Genomic DNA, 21403 nt, shown 5'->3' with positions numbered 1-21403 from the left:
GAAACCACTGCGAGGGGCTCTGACCCATGAGAGCCTGCACGCCGTGCGGGAGGGACCGCGTCCTCACACACGTGTCCAAGTCCTTGGCACAGGCGGCTGGCAGGACAGCTCTTCCTCTGCTTGCATTTTGTTTGGATTTTTACAGAAAGAAAACTGCCTTCCCTTCTTTTTTCTTTTTAGCCTTTAAATCCAATCTTACCTATAGATTCCTAACCATTCTTCCAGACGACCTCTGAGGATCACGTGACACACCCCTTCATCCATTCGTTCGTCCCCCACGTGCGTCCTGAGGGGCCACTGGGCTTGAAGGGGTCAGGGCGGGAAGAGGCCTCAGCCACCATGCGCCCCACGGCCTCCTGCGCCCGCGGGCGGTGGGGGCCGGGCCAGCCCCGCTGCTCGGGGCTCCGCACCCGCCAGTACCCAGCTCAACACCCCACCCAAGCATTTAGCAAAACCTTACACAGAAGTTACACACTTTCATTTCAAAAATGAAAAAAAAAAAATCACAAGATGAAGAAATTTTCCTACCTTACTACAGTTGATAAAGCTAATAGGTATTAGCAAATGGAATGAGAAACCAATGGGTAAAAATGCCCTTAAAAAAAAAATTGCAGGTTTGTTAAGAAAGATTCTCCCCATGAATTTTGGACATCGTTTTTTGAAGTCATATGCTGTACATCTATGACCACTTTTCTGTCTGCACGGTTAGGAGGTCATTCCAGAAGGACCGCAACCACAACAGCACGCTGCCGTTCACGACCCACGCGGCTAGTCTACAACGTCCACGTGGTCTAGACGCACTATGGTGTCAGCTAAGAAAACATTCATTTTCTGCTCATTTAATCAGGAGGAGGATAAAGCTGCTGCTACCAATCAACGGAAACATCTGATTTGTCACTGTCTTTATTTTTAGTGAAGTCAAAGTGAGGGAGCTGACTAACTGATCAAACCTGAGTTCTGGACGGTCTTAGCCATCGAATTCACCTCTTCAGGGAGGCTTCGTGAGCCATTCTCTATGTCAAATTTATTTTCTATGGATCATATGTTTGTGCAGCATGACATTTATCACTCTAAGGCTTTCATAAGATTTACTGTGCCCCATTCCATAAAATAGTTAGAGAGTCTCAAAAAACCCCAAAAAACTGTAGGCTGACAGTTACTATGAATGAAGAGCGTCAAGGGCTGTATACGCTAATCTCCCCCATGAAAATTACATCAAAAATGGACAGTTTATGACAAAATCACTCATTTATCTCAATGGTAGAACAAATAGAAAACAACACCATTAGGGAATTTAAGTACTTGTCTGATCATTACTGCAGAAACTCCATAAATTGTAGACATGCAGGAGTCGGCGCTATAGAGGAAAAAATTAATAAATCAAACTTAATGCAACTTTAATAACTGGGTTGAAGGTAGTCTCTTAATAAAACCAAAATATTTCTTCCTCAAGGCAGCCATTAGCTACAAAGGAAAAATGATTTCATATCCTTGGTCCATAAAGAAGACACATTTATTTACATTCCCAATGGACTGAAAGAGGTTGAAACTGTCACAATTAAAATTTTATGCTTCCAAAAATATCATATGATCAATGCACTTAACTTAAAGCTTCTGTTATTAATAACTTCATTTAGACTTCTTAAAAAACCAACACAAACATACTTTCCAGAGTGCAAAATGCTTCTTATTAAATACTTCAGTAACACAAAAGCAGTCTGTTTCAAACACAGGAATTCTCCTCTGAGGGCTCACCCCACCGAGACGCCCATTGCCGGCAATGGGCGCGAGCAGAGCCGCCGCGGCCCAGTGCGCGGCGAGCGGGCGGCGGGCGTCCCGGCCCCGCCCGGAGGGCCCTACTTGTACAGGCTCATGGTGGGGCTCTGGTACATGCACATGTACGCGTCGCAGAGCAGCCTCCTTGCGCAGCCCTGGATCCTCCTCGAGTCCAAGGAATGCAGGTCTTCCGGGGACATTTTCAGGTACTCCCGGACTTCCGGGCACGGGGTCACCTGGGGGATGTTGAAGCCGTTCTGGCCGCCTGTGGGCAGAGGAAGAGCCCTGCTCAGCGGGGCGTGAGCAGCTGCCCGCCCGGTGGCCCGCCCGCCCGCCGCCCGACGCTCTGCAGCTCAGGCGGGCCGACGGCCGGGGTCTGGAGGGCTGACCTGACTTCTGATTTTTGGAAGTTAAAGCCTCCCTTGGGTGTCGGCAGCTTTCTCACGGCCTGGCCCCTGAGAGGATCCTGGGGCCAAGAGTGAAGAAAACGGGCAAAAAGACACACAGCCTGAGGTCCCAAAGCCACCTCCCAGGCTCCTCTCCGTGCTCAGCGAGCAACAGCGTGACAGAGACAAAGGCACGAGGCATCCAGCGCTCCCGGTTCCCGCAGCCGACCCCCAGCACCACGGCCGTCCCCCACTATGAGGCCGGTCAGGGCGCTCTGGAAAAGGCACGATCGCATCTCCTTAGGTTTAAAAATGCACCCGTGCAGTCCCCACGCCCTTGGGCTGAAAGGAGCTGCGAGGGGGATGGGTTCAGGGGTCACGGCGGGCCCTGCTGGGGCGGCGGGCCCGGGGTCTCTTCCCAAAGCCCAAGCCCTTGTGCTTCCAAGCCTTGCGGGGAAATGGGCCGTTGGCTGGGGCAGGGGCACGCGAGCAGAGGCGCTGCGCTGCGCCCACGAGTGTCTCAGGGCTGGAAAAGGCGGGTCAGCCCCCGCCGGAGGCTGGGGCGTCCAGTCCAGAGGCTGCTGCAGGGGGCGTCCCTGGCTGGCGGGGGCCACGCCCGGAGGTGGGGCCTGGGGCTTGTTGGAACGGAGAGTGGAGGCGCGGGAGGCCTTGGCCTTGCCAAGGACAGGCCAAGGCCGCTCTGACAGCCGTCATTCCTGAAACCCGCCACCACCCCCTGCCTTTCGCGGCCACTAACCAGGCCTTTGTTAATACCAGGCACCCCAGAAAGAGGCCGGGGAGGTGTGGAACCCCCCATTTCAGGAGGAAACACATAGCATGCAGAACAGGCTCCTTCTCCCAAGGGAGACATCCACTCCTGTGCTTAGCCTTGCCACTCAGAGGACAACACGGCGGGCTCAGCCCGAAGCACTTCAGCACCGAGGTCACCGGGTTACAAACGAGCCCTGGGTCCTGGGGCCCCTCAGCCTCCGCCTCAGTAACAGAAGCTCAGGGATCGTTCCCATTTCACAGGGAGCCGGGTGGAATGACTCAATGGACCTGCCGGAAGGTCTGGCTCACGGGCACATGGCACGCGGCAACCAGCCTAGTACTGAAAATGAGAGGAACCTAAAGGGTCAAGACGATGAAGCTGGGAAGCAAACCCCTCAACCCTGAAAAAAGAATTTTAAGGTCCTTTCTTTAACGAAGACCACGTGCAGGTCGGAATATCACCACGTGGTCATCGTTGCGTTAGCCGCGGGGCTGTGAACGGGCTGCGCGGCTCCGGGCCGTCCCCAGCAGAGGCTCCCCGCGCCCGCTGCGGAACGTCTCAGACGGCCCCCACCAGGACTGCCCCACCGCAGACGGGCCGCGACCGCGAGCGGACGGCAGGGTGCACGTTACCGTCCCGATCGGCCATGCTGTCGAAGAAGAGCCAGGCGGAGTCGTCTTTGCCGTACTTCACAAAGGCCACGTAGTGGCTGGTTTCTATGCACAGAACAGCGAAGAGCTCCATCTTCTGGCAGGGGATGCAGCCGTGCCTCCAGTCCCAGTCGGGCAGGTCTTTGGGAAGCGACACCGGGTTATACTGATGATTCAACCTCTTGGGATGAAGGTGGACCTAAAAGGGGACATGGATGACCAAACTCAATGCTTCTCGTGAACGGATCCGCGCCCTCGGCCTGAATCCAGCCCTGTGCCCAGCAACCCAGTACTTCTCTGGAGTCTCTTCGATGAACAGAAGAGGCATAAGTAATGCCACTTCATTATGAGTTCTTAGAAGCTGATCACGCGTTTGAAAACTACCCAGAGCCTGCAGTCCGTTCTCAGATGCGTGCGCACGTCCCGCGGGCGCCGGAGCGCAGCCCTCACCTGCGTGTTGCAGGTCTTGCAGAACTGCTTGATGCTGCCTGCCGCGATGTCGGCGTCCTCGTAGCATTCCCTGCACTCGTACACGGCCAGCCCTCCGCAGATCCGGCACTGCCGCGGGGCTGCGTGGGACGGGGCGCGGTTAGGGGCCGTTAAAAAGTGCGCTCTTTCATTAGAAAGAGTCAAAAGCTAAGCTTTAAAAAGGATAACGTTTATAGGTTCAAAAAAGTCTCTCCCTCCCCATCCCCATCCCCGTCAGCTTTGAATGGGATTTCCTTGGAGTCAGGATGAGTTTAAAGACATTTTCCCTGACCAAATGACACTTTTTTTTAATTCATATATTCTAGGGTTCTTTCCCAATTATAAAATGTCTATTGACGAACATTCAAAGATATAAGACGGGATAAAGAGAACTGAAGGCATCTACAGTTCCTGGTAGCCAGAGACAACCACTATCAATACTGCTGGGGATTTTCTCCACTCACTTTCTATCTGCATTTTTACACAGCTCCATGGGTGTGCGCAGCTGCTCTTGTACAAAGTGTTGACACATCTTGTCACCCAACAGCACACCATGACCGCGCGGGTCTTCAAACATGTGAACTTCGGTGGCTATGGTTTCGGATGGATACACCACAGCTCACTTAAGAACTCTCCTCTCGTTAACATACAGATTGTTTCTAACTTCTTAATCACGCAACAACAAACATGTTTGCATATAAAATATTTACTGGCATGTCCGATTATTTTCTCGGAATAAACTCCTAAAACTGAAATGACTAGTATTTCCAGGCTCTTCAGATGCTGAATTGCCTTTACAAGACTTGTATCCTGTTACTATTACAATTCATGGCAATGACTAGCAGACTATTTCTGAAAAACAGAACTAAAAACTCTTATACTTACTGTCTTCAAGTAAATCTGTTATATTTAATTCCAAGGAAGGAAAAATTTTTTTAAAAAGTTTAAAGTCTTTTCCAAACCGAGGCATCTGAATAATCAGACATGATGGTGCCTGAAAAAAAAAAAAAAGAAAGAAAGAAAGAAAGAAAGAAAAGATGGATTTTTGGAATCAAGGCCCTGAAGAAAGCGTTTCCCCCCGACCCTGAAATCGTGCAGGCGCTCAAGGCCAGCAGCGGCCCCACCTTCGCATCGACGGCCCGTCGAGCAGGAGCCGCGCTGAGCCCGAGCCCTCCAGCCGCGCGTCCTGACGCCCCGGACACGGCGCTCAGGCAGGCCCACGGCCCTGGGTCTCAAACAACAGGGGGACGACCGAGAGCGACATGCTACTCTGGGGTTGCATTTTACAAACGCTTTGGGAGAACTGTCTCCGCACGTACCACGAAGAACCTGTCATCCCTGAAGGACACTAACCCTTCCATTTCGACCAACAAATCACTGTAGCTCTTAAGGTTGTACGAGAACATTCTTTCAAAAATGAATGTAATAAAAATAAGCAACAAGCATGACTACTCAGATCATGAAGACAATAAACAGTAAAAGAAAAATAATTGGCATCATTTGTTCATTAACAGTATCAATATAAGTGAATTCATTTGTCTCTTATACCATTCTTTTTTGAATATTTAGATAAAATGCTTGGGTAAAATTAACATTTTTTTAAAATGTTAACATAACTCTCCTTTGCTTTAAACTACTTAAAAGTTTTCAAATTACAAATTAGTTTAATATTTTCTTTGGCACAAAAATCCAAAAAGTTCAATCTTAATTCAAAGGCATTTTCTACAAGGACAAAATTGAAACACCGCATTTTTTTTGAACTGGTGTTTTGTTAACAGTTTGTGCTTCTAACTATTCTCAGTGGGTTACAAGTAACAGTTATTAAATCTACCAGTAGTCTTAGGAATCCTAAGAACTTTCATATAAAATACAAGCAATGGTCACTAACCTCTGCAAATTTCAGGTTACTGTGGATAAAAGACCATTCTAACAACTGTTGAATTGTAGGAACTCCAACTTTCTCATTTTTTCCAATAAAAATTTGATAGAAGTAACAGTCTTGTACTTTTTGACCTTCTGACCTAAAAGAATGCAGACAAAAAAAATATAATTTATTTATGAAATACTTAGATTGAAATGTGAAGTTGTTCCAACAGTATTTGAGAGGGGAAAATTATGCAATTGATGGTGTAGCTTCAGATAGTCACAACAACGGGGCAGAGACAAAGACTTAGGTAAAATAATTAAATGCCTTTCTGCCAAAGACCTCAAACATGATTTCTTGTTCTAGTTTTCATACTGAAAAGCTCCCCAGTGATCAGGAGAAAACACAATGGAATAACAGCACAATCAAGAAGCACTGTGTCATAACCAGGATTTAAAATCACTCGGTTCAACATAACAATGCCAATATAAGTGAATTTACTTTGAGTATTACTTATTTCGTAATCATTTTTAAAAATATTTGGATAATATGCTTAGGTATAATTTTAAATTGGGTAAAATAAGACTCAATACCAGTATTGTCCAAATCTGGAAAGCAGCAAACTGCATTTAATGCTCAAACAGGAAAAGAAATCCGTTCATGCCTGAATAGGACAGACCCTTAGAACCTTCTAGGCCCAACTTGTCATTTCTAAAGTGAAGGGCCTGAGGCCCACAGCAGGGGAGGCACTTCCCAGCAAGTCGCTATTCTCCAGGCTGGTGTCACCGCCTAGAATTCCAGCTAGAATCTAGCTTCCGTGCCTCCTCTCCTGTCTTCTTGCCAACTGCTTATCCCCCTGAGCTACATTCTGGGTAACTCCTTCAGCTCCACCTTCCACACGAGCGGCTCCCTCTCTTCAGCTGCGCCTGCCGCATCCTGTGAGGTGCCCCTTCCTAGTTATTCACATATACAATGCGCATATATGTCAAATGTGATTCATAGGATCACATTAGCTATTACGGAAATAAATAACACATTAGCAAGATTTTCAGCAGAGAAACCCACACTAAAATATAAAAAGGTTTAGCATTCAAACTGTTTGGAACATTCACCAATTAGAGTATCTCACTAAGAACTTCATTAAATTCAAGGCTTTCATTCCAGATGGAGAGAAAGGGACCACGCTACAAAGCTGGGAGTAAGAGGGCTCATTAATTGAGGGGTGAGGACTCAAAATCAGCGTTCTCACTGTATGATTAGCTTAGAATAAGATTCTCTTACACGGGTTCACTAATTTAAATTACAAAATATTTCTATGTAGTTTTGTAAGAAAATGATTTGCAATGGTATGTATTCCTAGGGCTAAAATTAAAAGCACAAATCCACACTGGCTCCGTCCCCCGAGTTAAGCACAACACCAGAGAGGGGACAGTGACCAGGGTTAATCTGCACTGCGGGGGCCTAGCACACGAAGACCCGAAACAGACGCAGCGCTAAGTGACCCCGCAGAGTTCGCGTCCACGGGATGGCGGCCTGGCGACGGGGGCTCTTTCTTTTCCAATGTTTCTCTAAAAATTTAAAAGTTACCTTATTTTTAACAACGGTTCCACCCTTAAAATATCATGAAACAAGATATTCAAGAATTCTTCAGGATCTAGGAGAAAATAAAAAAGCAAATAAGTCAAAGACAAACCCTATAAATCATTCTATTTTTTAAATAACAATCATATTCCTCTACTGAATTCAATTTCATAATCAACCTTATTTCAATGAAAAGCATTGAAATAAGTTTCTCAAGTTTCCCTAACTAAAATACAAAGGCGATAAAGTATTAAGTACTAATTTTGTTATAACTCTATTGCACTTGAAAAGGTATAATAATTCACACAGAGCAAAATAACTTTATTTTGAGGGGCTCACGATAAGTGAAATGAAGCCTGAAGCACGACCTAGTCTTTTCCTGATAGTTAAATCATTCGGGAGCCTCTAGACATCACAGCTAGTCACAACATGCTGGCCACGCGCTCCGAGTCAGGGGCCTCTGAAGCGTAAATCCCTTCCCTGAGAATCGATTAAATCACGGACCCTGACCACAAATTTAATTCCTCCGTGACAAGGACATCTCAGCGGGACAGTGTGGGTGCTGCCTTGCGGCCTCCGCCACGTGGGGAGAGAGGGACTGATGCTGCGGGTGGGAAGGGGCGCGCCCCCTAGCCACCCGGTGGCCGCACGAGGGCCGGCCGGTTTCTGAACGGAGCTCTGATTCCAGATCATCGCTCCCTTTTAGAAGACAGGCAGCACTTTAATAAAAGGGGGGAATTGTACATCACGCGGAAGTGTCTACTTTAAAACAAAGTCCCAAAACTACATGGGCAGACATTTCAGCCAGTCACTTAGCATGTGCTCTCAGTTGTTTTGAGTGCATATCTTGAAAGGTAGAATAGTCACCTTTTTCTTCAGAGGTAAATCCTGATGCAGCCTTCACTTTTTCAAGTATTTTCCTTAGTTTCATAATCTTTGTTGCACACACATATCCGTATCTATGTTAGTAAAAAATATGAGTGAATACTGACAGATAATTAAATTAATATTTTGATAATCACACATTTCTTATGTAATTTTAGCATAGCATAAATTAATAGGCTAGACAATTATTTTGAAAGATACAATTATAGGCTTCTTCTTGAGGGCTGGAAAATTAAGAATCTAGAATCAGACTTATCCCAGGTACCATTACGCCCTAAAACTATCCCATGCTGATACAAGAAAAACTGTTTTAAATTCATGATGACTGGTTTTTTAATTCTTTTTGCTTAAGAAATTAAAACTACCTTTATAGAACAGAACGCACAGCTTTGTGAGAGAGAGTTGTCTCGCTGCCGCACTGACAGATGAACCGGCCCCCGGGGGAAGGGCAGGGGCAGGACAAGACGCTGGAAATCTAAAATCTGCACTCAAACCGGGCCTCAGAATTAGGACACTTCCTCTCATCTTTGCCTGCACATAGGGGACATTCAATACGTTTCCCATCAGCCGTGACAAGATTCTTATTCTAACAATGGCTTCAGAAGAGATGTTAGAGGCCACCATGGGCTTACAAGGGCCCGTCCGAACTGGCTGACCTTAGAGCCATTTTTCATATTGACTGTTCACTTGCTCCTTCACTCTCTGTGCCAACGTGTACGGAGCACCTAGCACTCACGCGGCTCTACGTCTTCTACTCACATTCTCAGAGGATTAACGATTTCTGTCCTCAGTAGCTCTTGAGTCTCACTATAATATTCTACATCGTTCTTTTCTTTGGGTCGAAGTAACACAGTGTCCAGAACAGAACTAAAAGCAAACAAGCTGCAAAAGAAACAATATTTTTCCCATGATATATGATACACACACACATATACATATATGTAAATTTTCCTTCCTTTTTCTTGAGAAGCACATACTAGAAAGGATGCAAAGAGAAAACGCACAAATGCTGGAGAGCAAATAACATACATCGTTGTGTTTTCCACCATGACAGGATCCCACGACCCTGGCAAGCTTCCCAGGGTTCAGGCATCAGCGCCTGGAGACCCTTCCAGGTTAAGAGGAGAGCAAGCATCAAGAAGGCCAACGGCAGACCAGCCATGGTGACGGATGAATCACGCCTTCAGTACACTGGGAAAGCAGCCTTGCAAAAAGCGAAAGGGGGCCCGCGACCCCGAGTGCCTGCCCGCGGCCCGTGCAGAGCCCTGAATTTCTTTCAATGCCACGCCTCTGTGACTGATTGATAGCAGTAACGTGCTGGTATCAGAGAAAAACAACATTTGGCTAATAGAGATTTTTTTATCAGGAAATCTAAAGAATATTATATCAATTCTTGCTTCTGTCAACACATCTGAGAGACAAAGTACTCTGCCCCCCAAAATGGCCCACCATTTTATTTCTTCCTCCTACCTTTAAAGTTTCAGCGCCCTATTAACTCCCCAGCTGCCCTGCCCTGCCCTGGCTGCGGAGAGCGGGCAGGCTGCCGTCGGAGTCCCTGGCAGTACGCTCGCCGTCCAGGCTGTGCCGCTTGGCAACAAACTACACACACGAGGGCAGCTGAGCTTCTACTGACAGTCATGCTTTAAAGTAGAGTCACCCTAGGATGGCCTCCACCTAATGAAACCGCTGCACACGCCCAGCCAGTGGCCCGCTGCGGGTGCGCACAGAGACCCCGCGCCTCCTCTCACAGGCCCGGGGCGGCCCGCGCCCCCTCCGGAGGGCTACCCCGCCTGGGACACCGTCATTCGCCTCCGAGCCATCGTTCACTGCATTACGTCTTATGCTAATCTTTTGGAAACAGGCACAGGAGACAACCACTGACAGCTTCCAAGGAGTTACAATGGAATGCGCACCTCCCTTTCTTTCCTGGCCCCCAAACACCCAGCGGCGCTACTCAGAGGTAGTTAGCAATCTCTCTCTCTCTCTCCCCGCCCTCCCACTCACATAGACACGCGCACGTGTGTGCGTCCCTGCCTCCGGGACCCTGCAGTCCTCCCGCTCTCATTTTAAACTTACCAGAATAAGGTCGAGTCTAAGTAACAAGAGTTGTAATGACCCTGGATACCTTTCTTCTTTCCAATCATTATCTCCAAACCTTCTTTTTCCATTTTTGGTGGAGTATTTTCTTCCACTACTTCACTTAAGTAGCCTCCAAAGGCTGAAGAGAAAAAAAAATAATTCTTTTAAACTATGACAACAAGCGTACCTGCGTATGTCCTCACTTAAAATAGTTTTTGCTTTGTGAGTCAAAGTGTTATTTTCTCAACTGAAAGCTAAGTTAAGGGTAGGTTTTGACTGCTATTCAGCTTGGCTTGTAAAAAATGCCGCTGTGCATTTCCAACCTCACCTCCTCCACAACACAGAAAGCACTTCAGAATACTAAGTAATCAATGTAAAAAAGCACCTGCCAAGCAAAGGATTTTTCCCCAACTGTTTTACTATTTGTTTGAAGATGTTTCATTTTCAAACTGGAAAAAAATTCCAAAGGACTATTGCAACTGCACTGAAAAGGGTTTTCCGTAAGGATGGTTTTCCTTGTCACACCTATTTAACCCTCGAAATGCTTCGCCACCGTCATTCAGAAGGCGGGGACAGGACCGAGAGCCTGGCCCGACCCAAGTGACGAGCTCCGAGCCCCGTCCCGCGCCGGGCAGCCTGAGCTACATCTTCCAGCAACGCCAGCCGCTCGATAAATGCGCCTGTGGCTGCGCTTGGCGCACAGACAGGGAGGCCATTCCTGGTGACACCCACTCGCTGTCTCCACCGAACGACACGCTGAGAGGGACATCGGTGCCCAGAAAGGCCGCCCGTCTGCCCCTCGTGCTGCTGCAAATTAAATGTCTATAACCAACAGGAAGAGAAAAATCAATCCCGCTGATTTTCACTTCTTAAGTCTCCAACACGTTTTCCTAAGATCTTTTTTAAATGTCCCCTCTTAGGATAACTGAAACTTTCTTATACACCAAGTAACAACTCTGACGGATTTAAAAGCTTGATGACCACAAGGGACGCAGTGAAACGGTCACGGCCACCTCCTGCCGCGCGGCCTGAGGTCAGAGCTGGAGCCCCTCCAGACCAATAGTCAGTAAAGGCGGGCACATACCTAGCGAGTTACAGCGCTCGATCTGATTGGAAACCGGCTGCAGGGAGGCGAACCTCGAGTCGGGCCGGCAGCTCTTCAGTTTGACGAAGAGCGCCTTCTTCAGGGCGCAGGTGAAGTAGCGGGTGCCCCGGAAGGTCCCGTCCGTGCAGCCAGCACATTCGTCCTCCTGGAAGAGAGTGGTGTCCCCATGGGTCACTCTGCTTCTTGCGAAGACGGTGTGCAAAGAGCTGAGGCTTGTTTTGGGTTTATCCTGCCTCCGAATTCCCGCATCCCACCTGTACTGAGAGCTCCCTCAGGCCTGAGGAGTTGGCTGGTCAGCATTTTAGTCCACAGCTAATGATTTAAGAAATCAACTCCTTAATCCAGTGCTACGTTCTCGATGGATTGCCCTCTAGAATACATGCTTGACTCTTCCCTGGTTAACTCACTCTCCTGCTCCTTTTCCAAAAGTATTAAAACTGGGGGAAGGGGAGGGAGGGGGCGGGTAGAAGAGGCTATTCATCTTACCGACCCCCAAAAATAGCATTCACTAGCATGCAAACAAATAAAACAGGAAGCATATTTACATAAAAGCTAAATGTACTCAAATTCTCCTCTCCTCGTTATGAAATGTCAAACAATATATTTTCCTAATCTCCAAAGGGAAACTCTCTCCTTCTAGCAAAGATCCCGAAAGATTTCTTAAAGTGGTAATTAATCTTAAAGTCAATAATATAAACATTAGAACTGACTGGGGGAGGGAGGCTGAGAAAGCAAAAGAAAAGCTGTAACAGACTGGCTTTCCTCACTGTGTATTCTGCTTAATATAATGAGCCCAAACATATTAGCCTAAACTATTGTCATTCCTTGGACGCTGACCAACCGCCACACAGGAACAAGTGATCAGATGCTCGATGGTGGCAGAGGAAGCCACGCAACATGGCAATACAATTGTTCTCGAGTGATGATTTTTCTGACAAGTGTAGCATTTCACCAAAAAGCACGTAAAAGGGGAAAATCTGTACAAAATCCCACCTAGCAAAGAGCAATTCTTAGGTTAAATGGAGTTACCAGTTCCAGCCCGGCCAGCACTTCGTTGAGTCCCGGCGGCTGGCCGATCCAGCGGATCACCCCATAGAAAGGGGGGTTCTCCTTGACTTCAGCCAGCGAGCCCACCTCCAGGCCGTGCGAGCTCCCGGGCGACGCGGCCAAGGGCGGGCTGTCCTGGACGGGGGCGTTGTTCAGCTCCCCCATCACAGACTGGACAGACAGGGAGAGCGGGCTGTGGCCGATGCTCCCGTTGGTGCTGGGCGTCTTTGTCAGGCTGAACGGTAAAGAGTGAAATCTGTTCTCGCTGGACAATGAGTTCGCGGATGGAGCCTGCGGGGGCGGCGAAGCTTGTCCGAAATCTGGAGACAGCTCTGTGAGCGACTTTGCAGGGTCTTCGGCAACTATAAACAGTTATTCTTTGTTAGCGAAATTCATTCGATTATACTGAATATGCCCTACAGCCCTAAAGATTAACATGCACATGCAGCCCAGCTGCCCGCCTGACCCCTCTGGCAGGGGTCGCGCAAGCACCACAAGCCTGGCGCCTGCAAACCGGGGTTCTTCGCTCTCGCCGCCCCCACAGCCTCCACATCTTCTGCCTCAGTAAACGGCGCCCAACTGTCCACACCAAAGAGCATCCGTTATTGATTAGTATTGTATAGGTTCTATTCTTTGTCCATAATGAAGTTAGAAACCACCCCAAAAGATACCAAAAAAAGTTAAGAAAGACGCTTCTAAATAACAAGTGGATCGAAGAAAAAAATGCCGATGTAAATTTTTTAAATCAAGAAAAAAAGAGAGAAAAAACAAACATTTGTGGAGCATGGCTAAAGTAGTACCTGTAAAGAAAACGTCTAGACTTAACAGTTTATATTAGAAAGAAAGAAAGGTAATAGTAATGAACTTAGCGTACAACTTAAGTTAGAAGAACAGAAAAGTAACCAAGGGGGAAGAACAAACAGAAAAACGGAAATTAAGGAAAGAGAAACCAAACACACAATAAAGAGGAGCGAGGCCAGCACAGCGGCCAGGCTGGCCCTGCGGGTCGGTGGGGAGGGAGCGACCTCCTTCAGAGGCAGCGTGGAGGTCGTCAGTCACCCACACACCACGCAGAGCCACTGCCCGGTGCTCCGGAACACACGTGGAAGGCAAAACTACAACTGCTGGGAAGACAACACAGAGGAACGTTCTCCATGACTTTAGGAGAGAGAGAAAGCTCTTACACGTGAGTATACAAACAATAAAGGAAAAGACTGGCGAATATGAGCATATGAAAATTAAGAGCTATTTGGTCATTAAAAAGCATCCTAGTAAGAGTGAAAATATGAACCACAAGCAGGAAGAAATTACTTCCACCCTTGAATCTGACAGAGGATTAGAGTCTGAAAAAGGTCCATAAATCAGTAAGAAAAAGATTTTTTTTAAAGTAGAAAAAAATGGACAAAAGGCTTGAAAAGGCAACTCACTAAAGAAGAAACCTAAACCACCACAGAGTGGATGAAGATTCTTGCCCTTACTAGTTAATAGAACAAAGAATGTCAAAACCAACATGAGGTATCATTTCAGAAGTTAAAGGTCTTAGAGCATAACTGCTGGGAAGACAGGAACAGCGATGCCCTGGCGCGATGCCGACGGGCGCGGGGGCCGGTGTGACTGCCCCGGGAACCGGTAAAGGCAGGCGTGCACAGCCCACGACCCAGCGCTCTGCTCCCGGTTACAGACCCCGGACAGGCGTGAGACGTCAGTTTCAGAGCTGCTCCCAACAGCAGGAAAAGGAAGCCAATCTGAATGTCTATCAGTGGTTGAATGGGTAATTACATTGTGGTAAATTCACATATTTCACAGCAAAGGACTGGAATGGAAGACTATACAGCAATGAAAAAATTACAGTCATGCCATAGAGCCTGCATGAAACTTAGGAACATAATGTTGAGGGAGGACATTATATGACATACATATAGTCCAACCCCTCGTATATACAGCTCAAAATATGCACACCTAAGAGTATGCTGTTTACCTATTGAAACTTAAAAAGCTCTAATGAAAACCAAGAGAATGATAAATACCAAATTAAAGATGACAAAAGCTCAAGGAGAGAGCGAAGACAATGACAAGTCCAGCCAGTAAGTTCCTCTAGGCTCAGCCTCAAGCCACAGCCCCTGTCCCCGCTGCCTCCTCAGATGCTCCTGTTCACGGGACGTGACCCGCCACACGTACGAAGAGAGCCCGCCCCTGCATGTCTCCAGCTCGCGCCTCCCCTCTGGCCTCCACACCTGTATCTCCAACGGCCTGCGTGAGAGCTCACCTCCAGGAAGTGTGTACACGGCCCCTCCAACTCAACACATTCAAAAGCAGCCCGTCCCCTTCTGCACAATCATGTACGTTCGCGAGCCGACAAGTCAGGAATCAGCGTGACAGCCTTCTCCCTCCGCTCTCTCCCCCAACCTGTCTGAGAGTCCTGTCACCGCACCTCCCAAATATCTCAGAGCCACCCAGTTCTCCCCATCTCTTCCCCGACAAGCCCCGTCCCGGCTACTGCCACCCGGGGCTGAGCCCCCGGCCGTCAGCGGTGCCCTTGCATTCACATGCCCCCCTCCCCGCTCCAATCCGCTGTCCACCCCGCAGCAGGGACGCTCCTTTCCAAAGGGAAACCTGGTCACGTAACGCCTGCTGCCACCCCTCCCGCGCTCCCCTGCCTTTAACAGGGCGCCCGGCCCCCCGCACCCTGGCCCTGTTTGCCCTTCCCGTCGAATGCGATGCGCGTCTCTCGCTCTGGCTTGTCTCAGTCCCTGGCAGCACTGGCCGCGCGTCCTCATGGGCCTTCCCACCTGCTGCTGCCTCCGCCTAAAGGGCCCTTCTGTCCCCTTTCACGCCTCTCCCACTCCCCCGCTAAAGCCAAGCTCATGTCATCTCCTCAGAGAGACACCCCCGAGCCCCCTAAGTAAGATCTCCCTTTAATTCACTGCCACAGACTCAATACCTTCTTGTACTCATCACAATTCTGCATCTGTTTCTGTGATCGCTGGATTAAAGTTATTTTGACAAATGGACCATGAACACAGAAAGGCAAGGACCATGTCTGTTTCTCTCACCGTGTGACCTCCATGCCTAAGAGACTGTCTGGCACATTGTTCAATATCCAAAAAACATGCACTGACAGACGAAGGAAGATGAGACTAAACCAGAAGAACATGGTGTCCCAGAACCAAGGGAAGGTAGACTTTCTCAAAGGGAGCATTTCCAAGAGATACAGACCCAGGCAGAAAAGTCTTTAAATGGTTCTTTGATTCGAGTGGTCTTCTACCCACAACAGATCGGTTAGGCCAAGAATGTGAGCTGCTAATGTATTTTCAAATTTTTTATTGATCACAGCGATGCAATTCAAATTGTGTGCAATATTTCAGTTTGGCAACATTAATAAAGAATGGTCTGCTCTTTCTATTTCCCAAAACTACACATTTGTAAAAAAGCCATTTTTCTCTGATGTGTTAAATAGAGAGGTTCAGTAGAAAGAACGCTATAGTTATAGATTACCTTCATCAAGGTACCACGAATTTTTTGATTTGGATTGCGGCTGTGAGTCAACAGAAGACCCATTTACGTTATAATATAACTCAGATCTGCTTCTACTTCCAGGGTCTGAGGTAGATCCTATGAAACAAGAAAAGTTCCTTTTAAAAATAAAGTCAATATGCTGTGGAAGTTTTTTATAAGAGAAATTAATATGCATATGATATCAACAACTATTCACATAACCAACAGACATCCACGGACACACTGTATTTTATTAGTGTCTTCAGCTTTTAAAACTTCAGTAGCCATTTTAGCAATGCCAAAAATATTCTTCCGAGACTTAATATAGGAGGGGAAAGGAGAAAGATTAAAGAAAACCACACACACACACAAACTATTTTTATAAAAAAAAAATTGTAATCATTTCATGCACTATGGCTTATTTCCTAATGTCAAAATCACCATTCCCCAATTTCACTTGCCAAACCTGTGGGTTCACAAATTTAACCTATTATTTTAAAAGAGTTGCTCCCAGAAGGAGGTAATCTTCAAATATCATATAAAAATTAGTGACCAAGTTCAGTTTTAAAAATTTAATGTTTAAACATTTTATTTTATTTTGAAATATTTATTTTTAGAGAGAAGGGAAAGAAGGGAGAAAGAGAGGGAGAGAGATACCCATGTGTGGTGCCTCTCATGCACCCCCCACTGGGGACCTGGCCCACAACCCAGGCCTGTGCCCTGACCAGGAATCGAACTGGTGACCCTTTGGTTCTCAGGTTGGCACGCACTCCACTGAGCCACACCAGCCAGGGCCGTTTAAACAGTTTAGAGCTGTGGACCACCAAATTCCTTGCTTAGCTTCTTCATGGCCTTGGGAAAAGGCAACAGTATCATTTCTTAGGTCTTAGACTCCTTAAATGTAAAACAGAGATGGTGCCGCTACGTCACAGACGTCTCAAGACACTGCCTGCACTTGGTCCAAGGAGGACACGCCGTGGACTCAGGTAACAGGGTCTCCAGAGCCCATGCAGTCACCTGAGTCTCCTTTCCATTCACAGCAGACGGCTCTACACTTTGTACCTACAGCTAAGGTCTGCTAAACATAAGGAACACCCATGTCTTGAGACAATATTGCGGCTACTTATATTTAAGTGAAAGTAGCATGTTTGAGCTACCTTACCTACGACAGATCTATAGGAAGTGCTATTACCTATATATTCTATTTAATTCTAAGTCTCCCAGGGTCTGGTGCCACATAAAATATTTCTAAAGTACAATTTCCTTTTAAATGAGTTGAAACATTTTTTGTTCACTAGATGACGGAGGAAAAAATACTCTTCTCTAGCCCACATCTAAGTTAACAAAAATTCTTACAGCTTTTTTAATGAGCTGTTTAGCTTATATAACTACCATCCTATAAATCTATGAAATCTGTGGGAGCTAACAAAAAAAAAAAAAAAAAAAGCTAAGAACTTTGCATCTATTTTGGGGAGTTCCTGGAAAAGGGACAAAAATTTTTGCCTAGCAGTTTGGAATTTAATTTGTGCCACATCTAGTCTGTGAACTCCACATACTCTCTAGTACACTTTATCCTGTGTAACACTAGCCATATATAGGCTGGGGCAACAGCAGGTATACGGCTGTTCATGTGGAAAATAATACAGTAATAATAAACATACAAGAATAAACGCTGTGTTTTGCGTACTTCCAACTATAAACCTACTTTTGCCCACCCTGTAAGACCAGGTTGTGCAGTTGCAACTCTAAACAATACACAGATGTCCCAAACAGAGTTCCAAGAACCAGGTGCTAGGGACCAGCAAAAGACACGGGTCCTCACGAGGCACTTTTCATCAACAAGAAAGGCTGGGAACTCTTGGCTTGAGCAACATCATCTATAAAAAATTTTAGTAAACTATTAAACCTGTTTGAAAGAAGAAAACCCACTTGTCCTTGAAGGCGTAATACCTTGGGTCTTCTCTCAATGCTACGGGAAACCTGCTGTCACGTGAGTTAAGCTAGAACTGAGCTCGCTCGATCAGTCCGTACCTGTAACCTTTGGTTTATTGTGACTGGACGAACCTTTGTCCCCAATACCTCTGGAGGCAAAGGCGAGCTTGGGAGGCCTCCTTTCCTGGGTCACGCTGTCTGAAACAGTAAACACGTTCTTTAAAGATAAAGGCAAACTCTTATGGAAGAAAAACAGTCGAGCAAATGATGACAATCTCAACCACAAAAATCTCCTTCCAACAAAAAAAAGCAGTCCTTTCACGGTAGTTTTACAAATTCTTAAAGGCTACCGAAAGTATTGCAGTCAATGCTGTGTTTCAAAACAGAATTTCTGCAAGCTAATACAAATCAGCTAAACACTTTAACTTCTTGAAGATAGAGTCGCCTTCAGTCAATTTTATTTCATGTGTTAAAACGCTACCAAGGAAACCTCACTCGGGTTTCCCTGTTCCCTGCAGGATTCCCCAAACCAGTGTCCCCTGACGCCCCGTGTGTTCCAGTGTTCCGCACTCGGACATCCCTAGAAGATGCTGAGATGAGCAACGGCAAACAGACTTCTTTACGGAATAACAGCGGGGCCTTTAACATGCTCATGTGCACCTTGACTCTCTCAAACAGGGACATGGTTAACTTACTTGGTAACATTTTTTGAACCAGTCTACTTAGCATCCTGGATTAATGTAACCCATGGAACACACTTTGGAAAAAGTCTGGTTAAAAATATGTGTCCATTTTTAAAAACACACACACATCAATAACACAAATGTCTACGCAAACGTACATATAAATAGGAAAGACACAGAGAACTATATGTTGATTAATAAGGCAGAGAAAGAGGCAAATCTCACTAATATTTTTGAATAAAACACTCAAAACTTCTTTTAGAAATATAGGCAGAATAGCTTTGGCAAACTTGATACAAAGATGACTCTAAACTTCAGGGGCCCGTGATTTTCTAACGATATTCACCAATACTGATCGAGCAAGTGCAGAAAGGTCAGTTGGGGAAGCTTTTCCCCTGCAGAGTCCAACCACACACCTGTGCAGTGCGGAGTCCCACATGACGCTTGGGGCCGTACCTGGTAAAGCTGTGCATCATAAACACGATAGCACCCACAGTGGGTTTTGAAGAACAGAAAGGAAAAAATAGGACAATTTTACGTTTTAAATACAAGGAGAAGCCATTTTTTTAAGAAAAAAGAAATAACACTAAATTATATCTAAACGATGCTTGGTAACTTTTCTCCATGGCTAGGGGAAGAGAATGCATGTTAAACTGTATGTAAAATGTCTCAGAATATGATTAAATAAAATATTATTTTAATTTAGAAATTACACTAAATGACCATGAGGTTAACCAAGTGGTATAACAAAAAAAAAAAATGCTATTTACTAATACTTTTATGATATTACCACTCAAATATCTCCAAATATCACATATGAGAGCTACTATGGAGGGCAAAACTTCTTAGTCACTGAAAAAAGCTCCCAAATTATAGCATATAAATTGACTAAAGAAGACTACTTTCCCTATTTGCTGTACGTCCGTCCCTTTTTAAAAGGTATGCATGTGTGCGCCGTAACCTGTGTACACTACAGAGCTAGTGAGCAGTGCAACAAAGGCAGCAAAGGGTGCTCACTAAGGCAGCCGGGCAGCACCGGGGGCCAAGCAGATGAGCCGGCCGGTGGTGACCGTTCTCCTGAAGAGGGTGGGGGGCCCCAGACTAGGAAAATGGGGGGCACTGCAGTTGGGGGCAATGGTCGTCTCCTGCCAGAGACTTTGTCTGAGGGGAGATCGAATACCAGTTCTGAGGACTAGGACATTCCTACAGAATTCCATGCAGATAAAGACGTTCTCGCAGAGGAAGGAAAACTAACATAATCTGTCACCTGCAGGTCTACCCTAAAAGAATGGCCAAAGGAAGTCCTCTAAAGGAAAAGGAAATGGTCAAAAAAAGGAATCCTGGAAAATTAGAAAGGAAGAAAGAACAACAGAAAGGGAAAAATATGATTAAATACAGTAGGCTTTCCTTCTTCCATCAAGTTTCCAAATTATGTTTAGCTGAAGCAAAAATTATAACACTAATGTGGTTCTAAATGTAAGTCAGGGAAATATTTAAGACGATGACAGCAGAAGTGGAAAGAGTAAAGGGATAATAAGGAAGGAGGTATGGTTTCTACACTTAATTCAAACTGGTAAGAAATCATGTCACCAGTAAACTATGATTAGATTGGTATATATAATGTAATATCTATAGCAATTACTAAAAAAGCTATATAAAGAAATAGGTTCAAAAATACTACAGATAAATCAGAATGGGTTCTAAATAATGTTCAAGTAACCTAGAAGAAGGCAGGGGAAAAAAATAGAGAAATTAAGGAGAGAGAAACCAATGAGAATACAGAATGTTAGATTTAAGTCCTGAACACCAATAGTTACATTAAATGTAAATTGTATAAAGAGAACAATTAAAAGACAGAGATTGGCAGAGTAGATTTAAAAACATGATCCAAACACATTTTCTCTGTAAGAAACTCACTTCAAATATAATAATATAGCATGTTCAGTATAAAAGGTTGGAAACAATATATCATGTAAATATTAATACAAAAATAGCAATAGTAGATATATTAATATATTATACAGTAGATTTCAGAGCAAATAAAATTACTAGCTACAGATAGGACATTATAAAAATAAGAAAGGGTCATCCACCAAGAAGATATAACAATCCTAAACGTACATGTGCCAAACAAAAGAGTTCCAAAATATGTGAATCAAAAACTGACAGAAATGAAAGAAAAAAATGGACTTACACTACAATTATAGTTGGAGACTTCAATATCACTGTTTACAATTGAAAGAACAAGTAGACAAAAAGTAACAAGGATATAGAAAAACTGAACGTCTCCATTAACCAAGAAAATGTAATTCGTATTTATAGAACATACCACCAAATAACAGAACACACATTCTTTTCAAGTGCCAATGGAACATACACCAGATTAGATCATATACCAGGCTGGGGCATAAAACAAATGTAAAATATTTGAAATCATGCACAGTGTATTTTCTGACCATAATAAAAACAAGACTAGAAAAAATACAGAAAGATAACAGGAAAATTTTCAAACACTTGGAAACTAAACAACATACTTCTACATAGCCCATGGGTTAAAAAAAGAAGCCTCAAGGTTAATCAAAAAATATACTGAACTAGTTGAAAATAAAAATACAACCTATCAAAATGCTTGGGACACAGCTAAAGTAATGCTAAGTGGGCAATCTACAGTACTAAATGC

The 21403-nt window shown here is 45.4% G+C and overlaps 1 protein-coding gene across 4 annotated transcripts in view; it reads right to left on the bottom strand.

The window, feature by feature from the left end:
• Positions 1–393: 393 nt before the first annotated feature.
• The window catches only part of CYLD (CYLD lysine 63 deubiquitinase), a 34484-nt gene continuing 13474 nt past the window's right edge, over positions 394–21403 (bottom strand). For 2 of the 4 annotated variants that reach the window (XM_054570323.1, XM_054570322.1), the window contains 13 exons: positions 18140–18238; positions 16109–16225; positions 12596–12975; positions 11546–11711; positions 10459–10600; positions 9142–9264; positions 8365–8456; positions 7504–7570; positions 5941–6073; positions 4938–5046; positions 4035–4153; positions 3567–3783; positions 394–2041 (listed from right to left, as the gene is read on the bottom strand). In XM_054570323.1, coding sequence (XP_054426298.1) covers positions 1857–2041; positions 3567–3783; positions 4035–4153; positions 4938–5046; positions 5941–6073; positions 7504–7570; positions 8365–8456; positions 9142–9264; positions 10459–10600; positions 11546–11711; positions 12596–12975; positions 16109–16225; positions 18140–18238 — 1949 coding nt within the window. In that variant the 3' untranslated portion in view covers positions 394–1856. The remainder of the gene's footprint in view (positions 2042–3566; positions 3784–4034; positions 4154–4937; positions 5047–5940; positions 6074–7503; positions 7571–8364; positions 8457–9141; positions 9265–10458; positions 10601–11545; positions 11712–12595; positions 12976–16108; positions 16226–18139; positions 18239–21403) is intronic. The other 2 variants (XM_054570324.1, XM_054570325.1) reach the window with 2 other exon arrangements.

The sequence above is a fragment of the Pteronotus mesoamericanus genome, unplaced genomic scaffold, assembly GCF_021234165.1.
Source record: "Pteronotus mesoamericanus isolate MK-2021 breed Mesoamerican mustached bat unplaced genomic scaffold, CSHL_Meso_final contig_202, whole genome shotgun sequence".
In the NCBI taxonomy this organism is placed as follows: domain Eukaryota; kingdom Metazoa; phylum Chordata; class Mammalia; order Chiroptera; family Mormoopidae; genus Pteronotus; species Pteronotus mesoamericanus.
The sequence above is the reverse complement of the archived record's forward strand: the minus strand, read 5'-3'. Positions and strand labels throughout refer to the sequence as shown.